The sequence below is a fragment of the Anas acuta genome, chromosome 26 (assembly GCF_963932015.1).
Source record: "Anas acuta chromosome 26, bAnaAcu1.1, whole genome shotgun sequence".
Classification (NCBI taxonomy): domain Eukaryota; kingdom Metazoa; phylum Chordata; class Aves; order Anseriformes; family Anatidae; genus Anas; species Anas acuta.
This window is the reverse complement of record NC_089004.1, coordinates 3,206,896-3,221,602: the sequence shown is the minus strand read 5'-3', so window position 1 is coordinate 3,221,602 and position 14,707 is coordinate 3,206,896. Positions and strand designations below refer to the sequence as shown.

General features: G+C 55.2%; 3 protein-coding genes and 1 long non-coding RNA gene across 9 annotated transcripts in view; 3 read left to right on the top strand and 1 right to left on the bottom strand.

Moving 5' to 3' along the window:
- DPP9 (dipeptidyl peptidase 9) overlaps nucleotides 1-4,410 on the top strand; it is a 21,602-nt gene extending 17,192 nt beyond the window's left edge. For all 3 annotated transcript variants that reach the window (XM_068661977.1, XM_068661975.1, XM_068661976.1), the window contains 6 exons: nucleotides 257-402; nucleotides 997-1,143; nucleotides 1,283-1,435; nucleotides 2,031-2,173; nucleotides 2,496-2,607; nucleotides 3,060-4,410. In XM_068661977.1, the coding sequence (XP_068518078.1) occupies nucleotides 257-402; nucleotides 997-1,143; nucleotides 1,283-1,435; nucleotides 2,031-2,173; nucleotides 2,496-2,607; nucleotides 3,060-3,152 (794 nt within the window). In that variant the 3' untranslated portion in view covers nucleotides 3,153-4,410. The remainder of the gene's footprint in view (nucleotides 1-256; nucleotides 403-996; nucleotides 1,144-1,282; nucleotides 1,436-2,030; nucleotides 2,174-2,495; nucleotides 2,608-3,059) is intronic.
- LOC137845106 (uncharacterized) lies at nucleotides 4,292-11,600 on the bottom strand. The gene is made up of 2 exons (XR_011090097.1): nucleotides 11,382-11,600; nucleotides 4,292-6,484 (listed from the first exon to the last, which is right to left on the bottom strand). It is a non-coding gene; the product is annotated as an uncharacterized lncRNA (long non-coding RNA).
- Nucleotides 5,129-9,626, top strand: LOC137845102 (procathepsin L-like). Of its 4 annotated transcripts, XM_068661980.1 has the most exons (9): nucleotides 5,163-5,284; nucleotides 5,581-5,644; nucleotides 7,502-7,621; nucleotides 7,769-7,891; nucleotides 8,056-8,205; nucleotides 8,345-8,569; nucleotides 8,659-8,827; nucleotides 9,022-9,136; nucleotides 9,382-9,626. In XM_068661980.1, the coding sequence occupies exons 3-9, from the start codon at nucleotides 7,505-7,507 to the stop codon at nucleotides 9,479-9,481; spliced, it is 999 nt and encodes a 332-aa protein (XP_068518081.1). In that variant the 5' UTR covers nucleotides 5,163-5,284; nucleotides 5,581-5,644; nucleotides 7,502-7,504; the 3' UTR covers nucleotides 9,482-9,626. The 4 variants fall into 4 exon arrangements, with proteins under 4 accessions (XP_068518083.1, XP_068518080.1, XP_068518082.1 ...); XM_068661982.1 differs by lacking the exon at nucleotides 5,581-5,644 and having other exon boundaries at nucleotides 5,129-5,267; XM_068661979.1 differs by lacking the exon at nucleotides 5,581-5,644 and having other exon boundaries at nucleotides 5,150-5,284.
- On the top strand, nucleotides 10,190-14,707 carry MYDGF (myeloid derived growth factor). Its single transcript, XM_068661983.1, has 6 exons — nucleotides 10,190-10,444; nucleotides 11,297-11,347; nucleotides 12,234-12,295; nucleotides 12,747-12,828; nucleotides 13,375-13,447; nucleotides 13,817-14,707. Exons 1-6 carry the CDS (start codon nucleotides 10,205-10,207, stop codon nucleotides 13,894-13,896), a joined length of 588 nt encoding a protein of 195 aa, XP_068518084.1. The 5' UTR covers nucleotides 10,190-10,204; the 3' UTR covers nucleotides 13,897-14,707.

The window sequence follows — 14,707 nt, the reverse complement described above, 5'->3', positions numbered from 1 at the left end:
GGATTCTCAGCTGATGATGTGTTCATGGGTGATCCTTTCACTGCATACATGGCCTATTGCCCTATGCAGACACACAGAGGCTTTTTGTTTCCCAGGGAGAGGATCCTCTGAAAGGCATTGATGAGTCTTGGTATGGTTTGGGTATTGAAAGAGCCCTGACTAGGGTCAAGTTTGAACAGAATAAGCTTTTTTCAGGCTAGGTGGGAGGCAGAGCCTGCTGTCAGTTACTGCACTGGGTGTGAATTTCCTCCTGCAGGTTGTCCCCCGGATTACATCCCGCCTGAGATCTTTCACTTCCGCACTCAGTCAGACGTGGAGCTCTATGGAATGGTGTACAAACCTCATGATGTCCAGCCTGGGAAGAAGCATCCCACAGTGCTCTTTGTGTACGGAGGGCCTCAGGTAATAATTCAGGCGTCCGACTGCTGGTGTTGGCCACGGGATTGCTGTCCAGGGCAGAGCTCTGTGTAGTTTGGTCACTGAAAGGAGTTTGCCGTGAGGATGGTGCCGCTCTTTTCTTGGGTGACAGGTGATAGGACAAAGAAACAGCCTCAAACTCCACAAGGGGAGGTTTAGACTGGACGTTAGGAGGAATTTCTTCATGGAGAGAGTGGCTGAGCATTGGAGTGGGCTGCCCAGGGAAGTGGTGGCCTCCCCATCCCTGGAGGTGTTTAAGAGATGTGTGGACATGGCACTAAGAGATGTGGTTTAGCGATGGGACTCAGTAGATCAGGTTTATGGTTGGTCTGGATGATCTTGAAGATCTTTTCCAACCTAGATGACTTTGTGATTTTACCATCAGGACTTTGGACGTCTCTTCTGACTTCTGCCTCAAACCTCAGATGATTTTTCCAGCATATAGTCCTGATTTGTGTGGCTGTGATAGCTCAGTTAGTGGCTGCTGTCCAGCTCAGGATCCTGTGTACTGAAACAGACAGAGGAAGACAGTGGAAGGCAGCTGCTTGGCACTGAAATTTTTCTAACCTCCTTCTGCAGGTGCAGCTGGTGAATAACTCTTTCAAAGGAATCAAGTACTTACGGCTAAACACGCTAGCGTCTCTAGGCTATGCTGTGGTGGTAATTGATGGAAGGGGTTCGTGCCAGCGAGGACTCAAGTTTGAAGGGGCCCTGAAAAACCAAATGGTAATTATTTTTTTTAATGACTCTTTGCTCATTTGTTCTTTCTAAGGTTGTCTGGCTTGAGCATTGCTCACACCTTTTCTGTCCCTTAAGTTTTTAGGTTGAGAAAGTCACTAACCTGAGCTTCCTTGTTGCCTTTTAGGGCCAGGTGGAGATAGAGGACCAGGTGGAAGGTTTACATTATGTAGCAGAAAAATACGGGTTCATCGACTTGAGTCGGGTAGCCATACACGGCTGGTCATACGGGGGTTTTCTGTCCCTCATGGGGCTTATCTGTAAACCCAATGTCTTCAAGGTGAGTCTAGGCATGGGGGGCGTCATCTTGGGACTCTTGGTTTTCTTAGCTTATCTAACTCTTGTCATCTAGTGTTGGCTTTTATTTGCTTGATGGTTTTGATGGACAGGTAGAAATGTCCCTCAGTCCTGCTCGCCTGTAGCTCCTGCCTACAGACCTGCATTCTGCTTGCAGGTTGTACTGGTTGAGACCTGAGCAGGATGGGGTGTCCGGGATGGGGTCATGCCCCAGTGCCTGTCAGTGGAGGACTTAGCCTAGCATCCCATCTGATAATTGATGTGCTATACCTAATGCCCTTCCCAAGCCCCCAGCACAGTTTCTGGATCATTCCGCATGTCTTCCTTGAGAAGGGGGAAGCCTTTAGTGCTGGTATGCTGGAATTTGCCTGATTTTAAGAGAAATAGCATGAGGAGGAGTCTAGGTTTTTATGTGGGTTTGTTGTGGAAGAATTCTGGTCTGTGTGACAGGCTCCAAACAGTTCTGTGTTGTTGGTTTTTTTTTGTGCTTCATCAGGAAAACAGGGAACTCTTGAAGTGCTTGAACTCTTTAGCACTTGATAATTAAAGTTGTCTCCTGCCACCTATTTGTTTGACAGATTGCTATAGCAGGTGCTCCTGTCACAGTTTGGATGGCATATGACACCGGGTATACTGAGCGGTACATGGATATCCCAGAAAACAACCAGCAAGGTTATGAGGCTGGCTCTGTGGCATTACACGTAGAAAAGCTTCCCAATGAGTGAGTACGGTGGGGTTGTGCAATCTGCTGAAAAACCGCTACCAGCTGCACCTCGGCTGAACACAAAAAGAATGGATGGGTTCTGATCTGGTTTAATTTTAACTCACGTGGCTGGGGCTGCCTCCTGCAGCGAGCTGAGGCGTTGTTCCCGCAGCCCCCCTTTGCCAGGGGAGGGGTTAAAGACCTCATCCGTGGCCTTACACTCCTCTGACTGCTGCCTGGTCATTGCTCTGTTTTAGTTTGCCAGCTGGCAGCTCTTTGCTCAGACCTGCTGCAGAGCTTTTTGCTTGGATTCTCATCCTACCTCTCTTCCTGTCTCCAGGCCAAATCGTTTGCTGATCCTCCATGGCTTTTTGGATGAAAATGTGCACTTTTTCCACACCAACTTCCTGGTATCACAGCTAATCCGGGCTGGAAAACCTTACCAGCTGCAGGTAGGAGGAACAAGAGTGAAGTGGGAAGGTCTGGTAAATCTGTAAAGTTTCCTGCTCGCTGCCCTGGGAGTGGGAATAAGGTGGAAGCAAATGCTTCCACATATTGATGCAGTGTAGGTGATAGTAAATGCCTTGTTTGACTCCAGGAGGTGGCCGGGAGGTGGCACTGTGGCTGCTTCCTTGCTGGCCAATGTGTCTGAAAGCACTTGCACGCAGGGCTCGTGCCCTCAGGCCTGGAACTTTCCTTCTCCACGGGAGCTGTCGCTGCCACCAGCCATGTGAGACACCGAGGGGGGTGGCAGCACACGCCAGGGCAATGAGGGGGTAGGGCTGGTGCTCGAAACCTCCCCTGGCACCCTGTTGTCCTGATGGAAGAGGGCTGGTGTGAGGGAGGCTCGTCTGTGCTGAACGAGCTGCTCGTGGTTAATTGTCCCGTCTCTGCTTCTGCACAGATCTACCCCAATGAGAGACACAGTATTCGGTGCCCTGAGTCAGGAGAGCACTATGAAATCACGCTGCTGCACTTTCTACAAGAATACCTCTGAGAGCACAAGCCTCTGCAAACTGGACACTGACAGCTCACCTTCCCCTCCTGTGCCCTGCCGCTCCTGCCTCCCCCGACAGCCATCGAACCCAGAGCACAAATGGCTGAGTGCCCAGGTCGGGGTGTCTCGCCCTGAACGAGGGAGGAGGGTGGAGAGCACCTTCCCTTTGGACAGTGCCACCTTCTTTCACTTTCCAAGCTGGAGGTCTGCCCCTGCTCAGCTGCTCATCCTGTTCCTCTCCTCCAGCCTGGCTGTTAATGCTTTTTTTTTTTTTTTTTTTTTGCTGCTACTCCCTCTATCCTGGGAATCAATGGACAGTGGTCTGTCTCCCAAGGCTGAGGTTTATGTCCATCTCTCTCTCTCCCCGATCCTTTTCCCTTCCGCTGCACCTCTGCAGTTCCTGTACTCTTACCTGCAAGAACTCAGTGCCTGCGTTGGAAACGGAAGAGCTGAATCAGCAAGCTGCCTTAAGCCAGGAGTGGGAGGGAAGAGAGAACTACCTATTGTTAAGCCCCAGGGGAGCTGATCGCTGCTGCTGTGTCCTGGCCTTGCTGCACCAACATGGAGCCCTGGGGATATGAAGAGCTCTACAGAAGCATGCAACACTAGTCTTTTCTATTTTTCTGTTTAATTTTGCAGAGCAGATGGAGGAAGTGGCTGGGGTCGGTAACAACGTCCTTCCATGCCTTTCTCTCATGGCCGCTCACAACCAGAGTTGTGCCAACAGGTAGCACGGCAGCTGAAGCAGCTGGCTACAACCAGAGATCATCTCTCCAGAGATCACAGCAGCATTTGGGTTTTTGCCACACAAGATGGATGATATTTATGCAAATCCTTCCTCCTTCCGTTCTCTGTGCTGCCTCTTGGTCCTACCTTCTTCTCCCCTGACACCCCGAGCTTTCAGATGTGCACTGAAATTGGCTGTGCTTCAGTTCTCTGCGGGTCAGTGACTGTTCCCCTTGCCCATCTACTCAGCAAATGCTCTCTTCTGGTTTTTATTTACCTGGTCAACAGGAACTGCAGTTCTGGGGAGGGGGGATTGAGCAATTGCACCTCAGGGGAGCACATACCCCCCCTCAAGCCAAGGGTTCTGCCAGGGGCATAAAGAAGAAAAAAAAAAAATACCCAAATGAACCACGTTGACTTGCCCTGGAGTATTTTAAGTGCGTATTATGAAAAGAAAATATTTTTATGGATTCTTATTCTTTTATAATTATGAGTGTAAGATGTAGCGACTCATTAAAATATTGGAAAGAGAGGCACGGGCTGGCTTCTGTACCTGGTGGTGGAGGGCAGGAGAGGGCTCGGGAGGAAATGCCATCTGCTTCACCATGGCCAAAGCTGCGTCTGTGGTAAAAGCAAAGTGCTCCGTTTGGTTTCTGCGCCAAGCGGTGGAGAGAATATTAAATCCCCGATGTTCCTCGAGGGAAGAAAGAGCTAGCAATTGAAGATGCAGGGCGGAGAGTTGGGAATCCTGGGCTGTTCCTGGCTCTGCTATTAAGGCGCTGCGTGACCTTGAGCGAGTCAGACACCTCGTGCTTGCAAATCCCAGCCTCAGCCGGGGAGGTGGGCGCCTCGCCCAGCACCCCGACTCCCTCCGGCTTCTTGGGGGGGCCGGAGCTGCTCTGGCAGTGCCTGGCCTGGCTGCCAAACGCTCGCAGCTCTGATCCCACGCTAGGACGCACGTGGGCCCCGGGCACGGAGCTGCTCGCTGCAGGTGCTGGGGCCTGCCTCTGCTCGCCTTCCGCGGAGCTTAAAGCTCCCAAAGCCTGGCCTCGCTGTTTCCTTTTCGAAACGGGGATCAGACGTTAATTAAAGTGCTATTAAATGCCCTGAGGTTGCAAGCTGGAGGCTTCTGCTTTTAAATGCAAAGCATTTCGCAGCTGGAGGATTTGGGTTGCTGAACGTGGCTGTGAGCGCGTTGCCCCGTTCTCATGCCCGTACCCAAATAGTTGGCCCATTTCAGTGGGGTTTTAGCAGCTTTGAGGTTTCAGGGGCGGAAGGGGAGGCAATGGAGGAAGTTGCACGTCTCTGAAGCTTCCTTGAGAGAAGATTGTAATCTGCCTTGCAGAGAGAAAAGTTGCTCCCCTTTCTCCCTGCCTTCTTTAGAGCCGGGTGGGTGCCAGTGCATGGTAAGAAGCTTTATTTTGCAGGGCTTGCTGCTTTTCAGTCTTAATCTCAAGTGCTTTTTCCTGTCCCAAAAGAGCAAGTGTTCTTAAAAGGTCTGCAATGCACTCTTAAAATGCTCTTGTCTCGAAGAGTTTACAAATCTGTCAGCTCCTTTGATCCTCCGAGCTTGCTTCTGAAGCTGTAGGATTATTTGATGCCATAAAAAGGAGATGTTTTTCTTCTTCTGGGTACTGAGATCCTGAGAGGCATTAACTGGGAAATCACCTACCACAATCTTGAGCTTTTCAATATGTAACAGGCTCTGCTGGGGATTGAAACACAAATGATGTAGGAGGCCTCCGCCCAGCTGTCCTGTGAGAAAGGTAATTGGAGTGTGAAGCGTGGTTAAGCCAGGTTCAAGGTATCTCTTTTGGATAGAAAATTTGCAGCTGTAGCTGAAGCTGAGTTAATTTCCTGTGAGAGCAAGCGGTAACGGCCGCAGGAAGCGCAGGGCATTGTAATGGATGCTGGGGAAGCCGGGCAAAAATTGCTCTTCCTCGAGAACAAGAGAACCGAGCCTGAGAGTTTGTCGGGAGGCACTTCTCCTGCGAAAATCCAACATGTGGGGCTTTATTTTTAGGCAGAGGATGTGGAGGAGAGCAGATGTTCCCGATGACTTATTTTGAAACAAAAAAAAAAAAACAACATACTGCTTGTGCTACAAAATTAGCTCAGAAAGCCACCGTCCCCCTGAAAGATGCTCGAATGGAAAACTTCCCAGCATCTCCCTTCCCACAGGGTGGGGAACGGAGGTGAGATGCTGGCTCTCGCTCTTTCAAGGCGACGTCAGTGCCTTGAAACTGCTCCTTGGGTTGGGAGCCGTGTCTCGGGCAGGGTTGGCTCTCTGTCGGGAGGGTCGTGGGGTCCTGCAGGATTGCTGGAGTTGCTCGGGAATACCACGCTCTATCAAAGGCCCGGGAGGAAGACAAATGGCTGCGCTGGCGGGGGGCCGGGGGAGGGCTGCGTGAGTGAGGCTGCAAAAAAGCAGGGTGTAACCTGATAGTGGAAAATCCTCGCCGAGGGATTCTGGCGAAGCACGCGGGCTTGCAGCCTTCGAGCTGGGACAGATGCGAGGCTTCAGTCATCGGCGTGGAGCAGGGATTGCTGCTGGTCCCAGTGTGTAATCCTCGCAGCGTGCTGCCCCTGCTCCTCTGCCTCCCCATCTGCAAAAAAACAAAACAAAACCTTCTCATCTCTAGTTCCAGCTCGAGCCCCTTGCTCAGAGGCTGGAGCAGATTTCTGTCGGCTCTCAAGTGAAAACAGCCCCAGCCCCACCCAGCAGCCCCAGCTTGTGCTCCTCAGGGCTCTTCTGTTTTGTATCAAGTCCTAGAGCTGCTCCAGCTCAGAGCTTAGAGGCTGAGCCCTCGGCCAGCCAGAGGAAGGGGGTGCTGGGGTGGGGGGGCAAAAGCTGTGGCCTGGGGAAAGGTTTCTGCCTTCCTTATCAAAAAGCAGTGCAGATATCTCCCCTCCCTGGTGCTCGTGTTGTTCTTGGGGGTCTGTGGCTCTCCAGCCAGGAGGCAAACATTGTTCTGGAGCTGTCCCCGTGCAGCAAATCCTGCTCTGCTCCACCTGGGGCCTGAGCCTGCTTGGTGCTGAGTCCCCTAGCAGAGGCAGTGAGGTGTGCTCGGTGCCAGCCATGCAGCCAACAGCCAGGCGGCTGCTGCTGCAGCAAGGGAGGAAGCAAGGGACAGAAGCAGAGAAAAGGGGGGCAGCCCTGGATCAGCAGGGTTTTGCAAATAAAAAGGGTTTGTGGTGGTTCAAGGGGGGTTTGATGCGCGGTGGCAGCTGGGGACACCTCCAGTGTCTGCCATCCCTGCCCCTCCTGCTGCCTTGTGTCTGTGTTTGCCTTGCTCTGCCATCCGGGGAGCAGGAAGGGGCTCTGGTGTCTCGCGAAGCTGTTCGTTCCTCTCCTAAAAAGGACAGTTAAATACCACCAAAAGGACAGCTAAGACCTCCTAAAGCTCCTGTCAAAACAGCAAACGCGTCCATGCGAGGGCTGCTCCAGCCAAAGGACCAAACGTGCCTCTTGCCTTCCCCTGGCTCAGCCGCTCTGTTTGCATTTCTCCTCCTCCCCCTCAGCTTTAATCCAGGCTTGCAAAGACTCAGCCTGCCCCAGCCATGGGGTGACGGGGGGGATTCTGCCCTGGACCACCCCCAGCCCGCTCTCCTTCCCCCCCCAGACCATGGCGGTGGTGCTGGGGCTGCTGCTGGCCCTGCTGGGCTGCAGCGCGGCGCTGGACCTTGCCCTGGAGGAGGCATGGGAAGGCTGGAAGAGCCTCTACGCCAAGGAGTACAGCAGGGTAGGTCCGCACGGGGCCAGCTCCTCTGCTCCTCAAGCCTTGGAGCACGTGCTGGGGCCAGCTCCAGAGGGGTCTGCACTCAACGTGTCCCCTCTGGTGCTCCCGGGGGGGCTGTTCCTGACCCCGGGCTGCTCTGCCCCCCGGTAGGAGGCTGAGGCTGTCCGCAGGGAGGTTTGGGAGAAGAACCTGCGGCGCATCGAGCAGCACAACCGCGAGGAGTCCCAGGGGCAGCATACCTTCCGCCTGGCCATGAACCACTACGGGGACATGGTAATTGTGCTCGGCACCTCCTCCGGGGACTGGGGGCCCCTCGAGGCACCCAGGGCTCGAGCCAGGGTCTGGGGACACCCATCCCATCCTGGGGGTGCTGGTGTCCCTGGCGTTGGGCCGATTCTCAGGCTGCGGCCCTGCTCACACGCGTGTGCAACCCGCAGACAGACGAGGAGTTCAACCAGCTCCTGAACGGCTTCACTCCGGCGCAGCAGGAGGAGCCCCCGCTGCTCTTCCAGGCATCGCCAGCTCTGAAGACGCCGGCAGAGGTGGACTGGAGGGCCAAGGGCTACGTGACGCCTGTGAAGAACCAGGTGGGCACGGGGGGGACAGCAGAAATAGGAGGCTGCATCCTCCAAAGCGTCAGAAATCCTCTGGGCAATCCAGAGCACGGCGTCCCCCCCTCCGTCAGCTTTTTGGGTGATGCTGTGATACCCCCCTCGTCTCGCCCAGGGGCACTGCGGGTCGTGCTGGGCGTTCAGCGCCACGGGGGCCCTGGAGGGCCTCGTCTTCAACCGGACGGGGAAGCTGGTGGTGCTGAGCGAACAGAACCTCATCGACTGCTCTCGGAAGCTGGGCAACAACGGCTGCCACGGCGGCTACATGACCCGCGCCTTCCAGTACGTGCGTGAGAACGGCGGCTTGAACTCGGAGCACATCTACCCCTACCTGGCCACGGTAAGGGGCGGCGGGCAGGAGGGTGGGGACGCGGGCAGAGCCGTGCCCGTGGGTCCTCAGCCCCGGTGGTCTTCTCTCCCCGTTTTCAGGACACGTCCAGCTGCAGGTACAACCCCCAGGACAGGGCGGCCAACTGCTCCACCATCTGGCTGGTGGCCGAGGGCAGCGAGGTGGCGCTGGAGCAGGCGGTGGCGACTGTGGGTCCTGTGTCTGTGGCGGTGGATGCCAGTGGGTTCTTCTTCCACTTCTACAAGTCAGGTACCACCTCCCTCTTCACCTGGAGAAGTGGGAAAGGGTAAACTGAGGCAGGGTTACCTTGCTGAGCAGCTGAGCCCCATAGAGTAACACCCAGGGCACCCAGTCCAGGGGAATAGGATCAGCCACGCTGCTTTTGCCTGGAAATTAAGCCATTGGGGCCGACCCCTGGCTCACCCCATTTCTGCTCTTCCCAGGTGTCTTCAGCAGCATGTTTTGCAGCCACCAGGTGAACCACGGGATGCTGGCCGTGGGCTATGGCACCAGCCAGGAGGGCGGGAAGAACGTGAGCTACTGGATCCTAAAGAACAGGTAGGGGTGGAGGAGCTCCCATACCCCCTGCCCCTCTCACCCCCTGGGCATGGCCCGTCCTCCCCTCCTGCTGGGGCTCCTCTGTGAGCTCAGAGCCAGGCAGGGAGGGGACACAACAGGACTGTCCCCATCCCACGGGACTCTCCTGTGCTCCCGTCCTCTCCCTCTGCTTGCCCTCCCTTGAAGGGGCCAGTTTTCCCCGCGTGGGAACGCAGATGTGCTCAATTCTTTGTCTCTTCCTGCAGCTGGTCGGAGGCGTGGGGCGAGCAGGGCTACATCCGCCTGCTGAAGGGCGCCGACAACCACTGCGGGGTGGCCAGCCAGGCCAGCTTTCCTCTGCTCTGAGCCTCCTGGGCCGGAGCACGGGGCAGAAGGCAGCCGTCACCACGCGTCCCTGTCCCGCCTGGCTGCAGGGACAGAGCCGGGTCCTTCGTGAAGGGGTTTTTGTTTGTACGTGGGGAGAAGCAATTAAAAGTGGCCTGGCTGATCACTCTGTTGTCTGCAAAAGGGGGCAGGTGGGGTTTGGCTGCCTCAGCACGGCTGGTGCAGCTGGTACTTTTCTTTCCCTGCTGGGAAAGCCAAGGCTCCTTTTTGCTCGGTGCTCGGAGCTTTCTCTGCCTTTTTCCCCTCCCGGTGCCCCTTTTCCTTCCACCGAACTCCCAAACCCCACAACCAGGACTTGATCTTCTGACCGTGCCTCCACTTCTGCTTGACCCCTACAAGCCCAGTTCTTAAAAACAGGTCTTTACTGAAGCAAACCTACATGACGAGGCAGAAAATGAACCTCCCCCATCCTGCTGCTTATTGCCAACCCCTTGGTTCCCAACCCGGGGCTTCGGTGCCTCAGGAGGGTGCCAGGCTGGGCTGAGGGGGTCCCACAGCTGCCCTAAACCGCCCAGGGCTGCCCTAAGGCCACAGCCCGGGGTCCATATTGGCCCCAGAGGGCACTGTGAGGTGGCCACTGTCCCCTTGTCCCCTACCCAACTCCTCCATGTCCCCTCCATGTCCCCTTGTCCCCACAATCCCTTCCCCATTTCCCCCTCCCCCCAAGCCCTGCCCACACCCAAGATGGCCGCCGCGGCGTCCGCCGAGCGCCAGGAGCTCGCCTTGAGCCCTCCCGGCCGCCGTAGCGCGGGCTTCCTGGCCAAGATGGCGGCGCCCAGCGGGAGGAGCGGCCGGGGGCTGTGGGGCGCGGTGGTGGCCGCCGCCGCCCTGCTGTGGTTGGGGGCCCGAGCCGCCGAGGGCCCGAGCACCGCCGAATTCGACGTGAGGCCCGGCGGGGAGGTGCACTCCTTCTCCCGGAGCCTGGTGAGGGCCGGGGAGAGGAGAGGGTACGCGCCTCGCCCCGATTGGCGGAGGCGCACGTCGATCTTCAGACCCCGCGCGGGGATTGGCTGACAGCGAGGGGAGGCGGGACGAAGGGGGTGAAGGGGGGGGTCCGGGCTGGTTGCTATGGGAGCGGCTGGGGGGGGGGCGGCCCGTAAAGGGGGGGGGCCTGGGGAATTGGGGGGGGTCCCCGGCCCATGGGGGGGTTGGGGAATTGGGGGTCCCCGGGGGGCTCTGCAGAGGCTGGGGGGGCCCCAGGAGGAAGGGAGCCCCCCCCCGGGAATGGGGACCCCAAAGGAGAAGGGGGGGCCCCAGGGAGGGTCCCCAAGGAAAATGGGCCCCGGGGGGGGGGGCAGGAGGCGCCCCGGGAAGGTGTCCCCCGAGAAGGGGGGGCCCGAGGTAAGGGGCTTCCAACGGGAGGAGGTGCCCCCAGGGAAGGCAGGGGGTGGTGAGGGGAAGGGGGTGGCCAGGAAGGGGGGGTCCCAGGGGAAAGAGGCTCGCCAAGGGGACGGGGCTGTGTGGGGAAGGGGGGCAGGTCCCTGGGCCCCCCCTGAGCTGTAAGTCCCCACACCAACACCGTGGGGTCCTGCTGGTACCCCACAGCTCACCCCACAGCTCACCCCACAGCTCACCCCACAGGACAAGGGCTTCGCAGCCCCAACCAGCACCCCAGCCACACGGCCGGGGGGTGCTCCTCCTCGTGTCACCCCCACCGCATGCTCTCAGGCGTTCCCAGATCTCGTGGCGTGGCTGAGAATTTGCCTGCACTGAGCAAACTGTTGGTCACACGGAGCGTCCCGCTCTAACAAGGCTGCTGGTCTGCTCTTTTCGCAGGGAGGTTACACCTGCACCTTCACGTACTCTGCTCAGGGAGGAACGAACGAGGTGAGTCAGGCAAGCCTTCAAATGGTTCCCTTACCCTTAGGCCCTGTGGCTGCACAGAATAAAAAAAAAACCATTCAGGATATCTGTGTTGACACCGGTGGTGACTGGGAAGGATGTGGATGCAGAGATAAAAGGCTGCTGTTCTGCCCCAAGCCTCCTTTGGTCAGTCATCGTCCTGTTCCCTACGTTTAATTCGTGGCCTGGACAAGAAACTTCTTTTTCTCAGGAGAGGAAGTGGTTTCCTTTACAATCAGCTGATTCTAGGGCCCAGGAGCTGTGAGGGAGGGTGGCTGCAGCATTTCCAACACTGCACGTTTGCAAAAGGAGCTCTGTTGGATTCGCTTCTTGAATGGAAGCGACCTTCGTGCCCCCGTGGTGTGGCTCCAAGGCCGTGGCATTTGCAAGGTTTAAGGTCGTGTGCCTTCCCCGGGGAACAGAGAGTGACAATTTCATGCCCCAGTTGGTAGGAAGGGCCTTGTAGGAGTAAATCCCGTGTTCTCTAGGAGGCTTGGAGGTTTCTGTGGCTCGTGCTGCTGTTGCAATAAGTGCAGTACAGACAGACACAGTTTGTACTTCCTTATCTGCAAGTCCTCCGTATAAAAGCGGGTCTGTTTATTTTAGTGCAAAAGGGAAATGAAACTTTAACTCTTTTCAGTAATGGTACTAATGGAGCTGTGGAGAGCAGAGGGTGACCACGCCTCGTGCCTTGCGAAATACAGAATAAAGGGAGCCATCAGCAGTTGTCCTGTAACCGGGTTATTTTATAGTGGTTGGTGTTATTTTATAGTGGTTGACGCTTGTCGTGCCTGCAGCTGGGAGGCAGGGGGTGAGTGGGAAGTGGGAGGCTCTTATTTGCATTAACTGTGGAGGCCTTTCCCCTCTGCAGCAATGGCAGATGATCGTTGGAGTCAGCGAAGACGACCTGCTCTTCTCCTGCTCTGTCTGGAGGTGCGTTGTTTAACCCGAAAGGCTCCGAGGCAAAAGGAACAGCAAGCCAGGTGGGATCGGGGCTGGGCAGCTCTGGCTTTCCTCTCCCACGAGGTGCTGTGACTCCGGGTGTGCTCTCGAGCCCGGTGCTGGTTTCTAAGTGCTGTTCTCCCCCCCCTGTCACCCCGCTACACTAGGTGGAGCTACGAGAGAGCCAGAGGTGGCTGTGGAGGGAGGGAGCCCCGAGTCCTGCTGCTCTTCTACACCTCCACCCTCTCTGCCAGCAGCAGGGACTAGAAGAAGCTGCCTGACTTGCTCCTTCACTAGGAAGTCAGAGCAAGATGGTCCCTAATGCTTGTGTCCTGGAGAGCTGAGAGCCAGCGTTCGCCCTTGTGCCTGAACTTCCCTGTGCTCTCACCTCCTGCGTAGCCTTTTCCTGCTCTTTATGTCAAAGACTCTGCTCTCGTTTCAGGCCCCAAGGGAAGTCTTATCTCTTCTTCACCCAGTTTAAAGCTGAAGTGAAAGGAGCCAAGATAGAGCACGCCATGGCTTATGTAAGTCCCATCTGATCACGTGGAAGTAGGCATATGGGAGGCTGCTATGCAACATGAATTGGACATTGAAAACATTTATTAGGCATCTGTCCAGTAAAACATACGCCACCACACCCTTAATTAGACAGTGGTGGCAGTCAGGAGGGCGTCCTCAGAAAGGAGTTCCTGCACTGTGTTATTTCTGCTCCCTCTGTGCCATTGGTTAGCTGCTGGCTTTGCTGGTGTCACTGGCTCCAGAAGACACCATCCTGCCCAGGTGCAAAGGCAAGGGCAGTCTTGGTTTAATCTCAGCAAATTCATTCTTCCATTTCCTGGCCTAGAGCGATGCAGCTTTCAGTCACCTGAAGGGCACAAGTCTGTAGTTTAAAGGAAATGGAAACACAGCCAGGGATTTTCCTTCAAATTTCCTTTGCAGATGTAATTCTTTCACTCCACGTTATTAAAACACGAGCTTGTTGTCTTTCGAAACGTGCTGTTTGTTTGCCTTAAATACAGAAGCTTCTTGGATTGCCTCAGTTGCCTAAAACTTCTTCCTTCCCGTTTCAGTCTCAAGCTGCAGCGGGTGGACAAAGCGACGTCCCTTTAAAACAGGAAGAGTTTGAAATCACTGAAACAACAGGTCTGTGATCAAGAGAACCATGTGGGAAAGGGCCTGGTGTGGGAGACAAGCCTGGCTGACTACCAGGAGACGAGTGTTTAAGCTTAAAGCAGATAGGTGACAATATAGAGGCAGACAGTGCACATTGTGGAGTCGGGAGTGTAGTGCTCTTAATCCATAGTTGGCAGCGAGATTTTGCAGGTCCTACTCCAGTGTAAATGCTAATTAGCATGGGGGAAGAATGGGTTTATCACAACGTGCTTGTACTGTGCATAGAAGGAAGTGCAATGCCCGACTTGCTGGCTTTATCGTCCTGGAAGGGAACCAGCAGGGCTGTTTTGTTCGTGCCTTACCATCTGTTTATCCTCTGCTTGTTTTCTCTCTTTCTAGTGTCTCACAGGGAAGGCAAGTTCCGTTTTGAACTGTCGAAACTCATGATCGTAGCAAAAACACCCCGTGATGAGCTGTGACCCCACGGACACTGTTGGGCAGGGTGTTTTGGCCGGAAGACCGGGGCAGATAACGGGGGTTACTTGTTACTGGCGGGTTTTTCGGTTGGCCAAACTTTTCGTGTTTTCCATATTGAAACGTGCTAGGGTCCAACACCAGTGGGACTTGGAGGTGTTAAGACAGATGCATTCTGTCTTGTGTCAGAGTAACAATGTGCTTTGCAGCTGGAAACCTCCTCTGAGACTCCTGATCTGCAGCCAGCCGTTCTGTTGCCCGCTTTCTGCTTCACTGATCTGCTGAATATGGTAAAGCTCCCCTCTAACAGGGCTCCTTATCTTCCTTGCTGGGAAGAGCAATGCAGAAAGATAAGCGGCTGGATTTAAGCAAGGTTTGCTAAAGGAAAGTTGTTAACTCTGGAGTCTCTGGAGGGTGGTGACAGGATTTCTTTCTCTGCCAGCATTGCAGGAGAAACAAATTAAATTGGGTAGGAGGGGGAAGGAAGGGATAGGGTTGGCCAAAGCTGTCTGACTCCTTGTTGAGTGCAGCTATTGAAGACCGTCGCTGGCTTTGCTGGAGAGGATATTCTGTTCCTGCCTTAGCGCTGATTGCAGGTTGGGATAAGTTGGCATGGGGAAGGCAAAGCTTCTTATTCTGACACAAGGCAGGAATCAATCCAAGCAACACTTCCATGTCTCAGTACAACTGCAGGACTATTTTATACGTACAGAAGCAAATTTCTTTTTCTTATCTAGAGTAATAACAGTGAGGGGATGTGGAATTCCTTTCCTGTGTAAATAAACAAATAAATAAAGCATCGTGCTCTTGCCTGGG

Excerpts from the sequence above, each read along its gene's own strand:
- MYDGF (XM_068661983.1), top strand. The coding sequence starts at position 10,205 with ATGGCCGCCGCGGCGTCCGCCGAGCGCCAGGAGCTCGCCTTGAGCCCT. Across the intron at positions 12,829-13,374 it reads TAGAGCACGCCATGGCTTAT|TCTCAAGCTGCAGCGGGTGG; the intron begins GTAAGTCCCATC and ends TTCCCGTTTCAG. Across the intron at positions 13,448-13,816 it reads TGAAATCACTGAAACAACAG|TGTCTCACAGGGAAGGCAAG; the intron begins GTCTGTGATCAA and ends CTCTCTTTCTAG.
- LOC137845102 (XM_068661979.1), top strand. Across the intron at positions 8,206-8,344 it reads TGACGCCTGTGAAGAACCAG|GGGCACTGCGGGTCGTGCTG; the intron begins GTGGGCACGGGG and ends CGTCTCGCCCAG. Across the intron at positions 8,570-8,658 it reads TCTACCCCTACCTGGCCACG|GACACGTCCAGCTGCAGGTA; the intron begins GTAAGGGGCGGC and ends CCCCGTTTTCAG.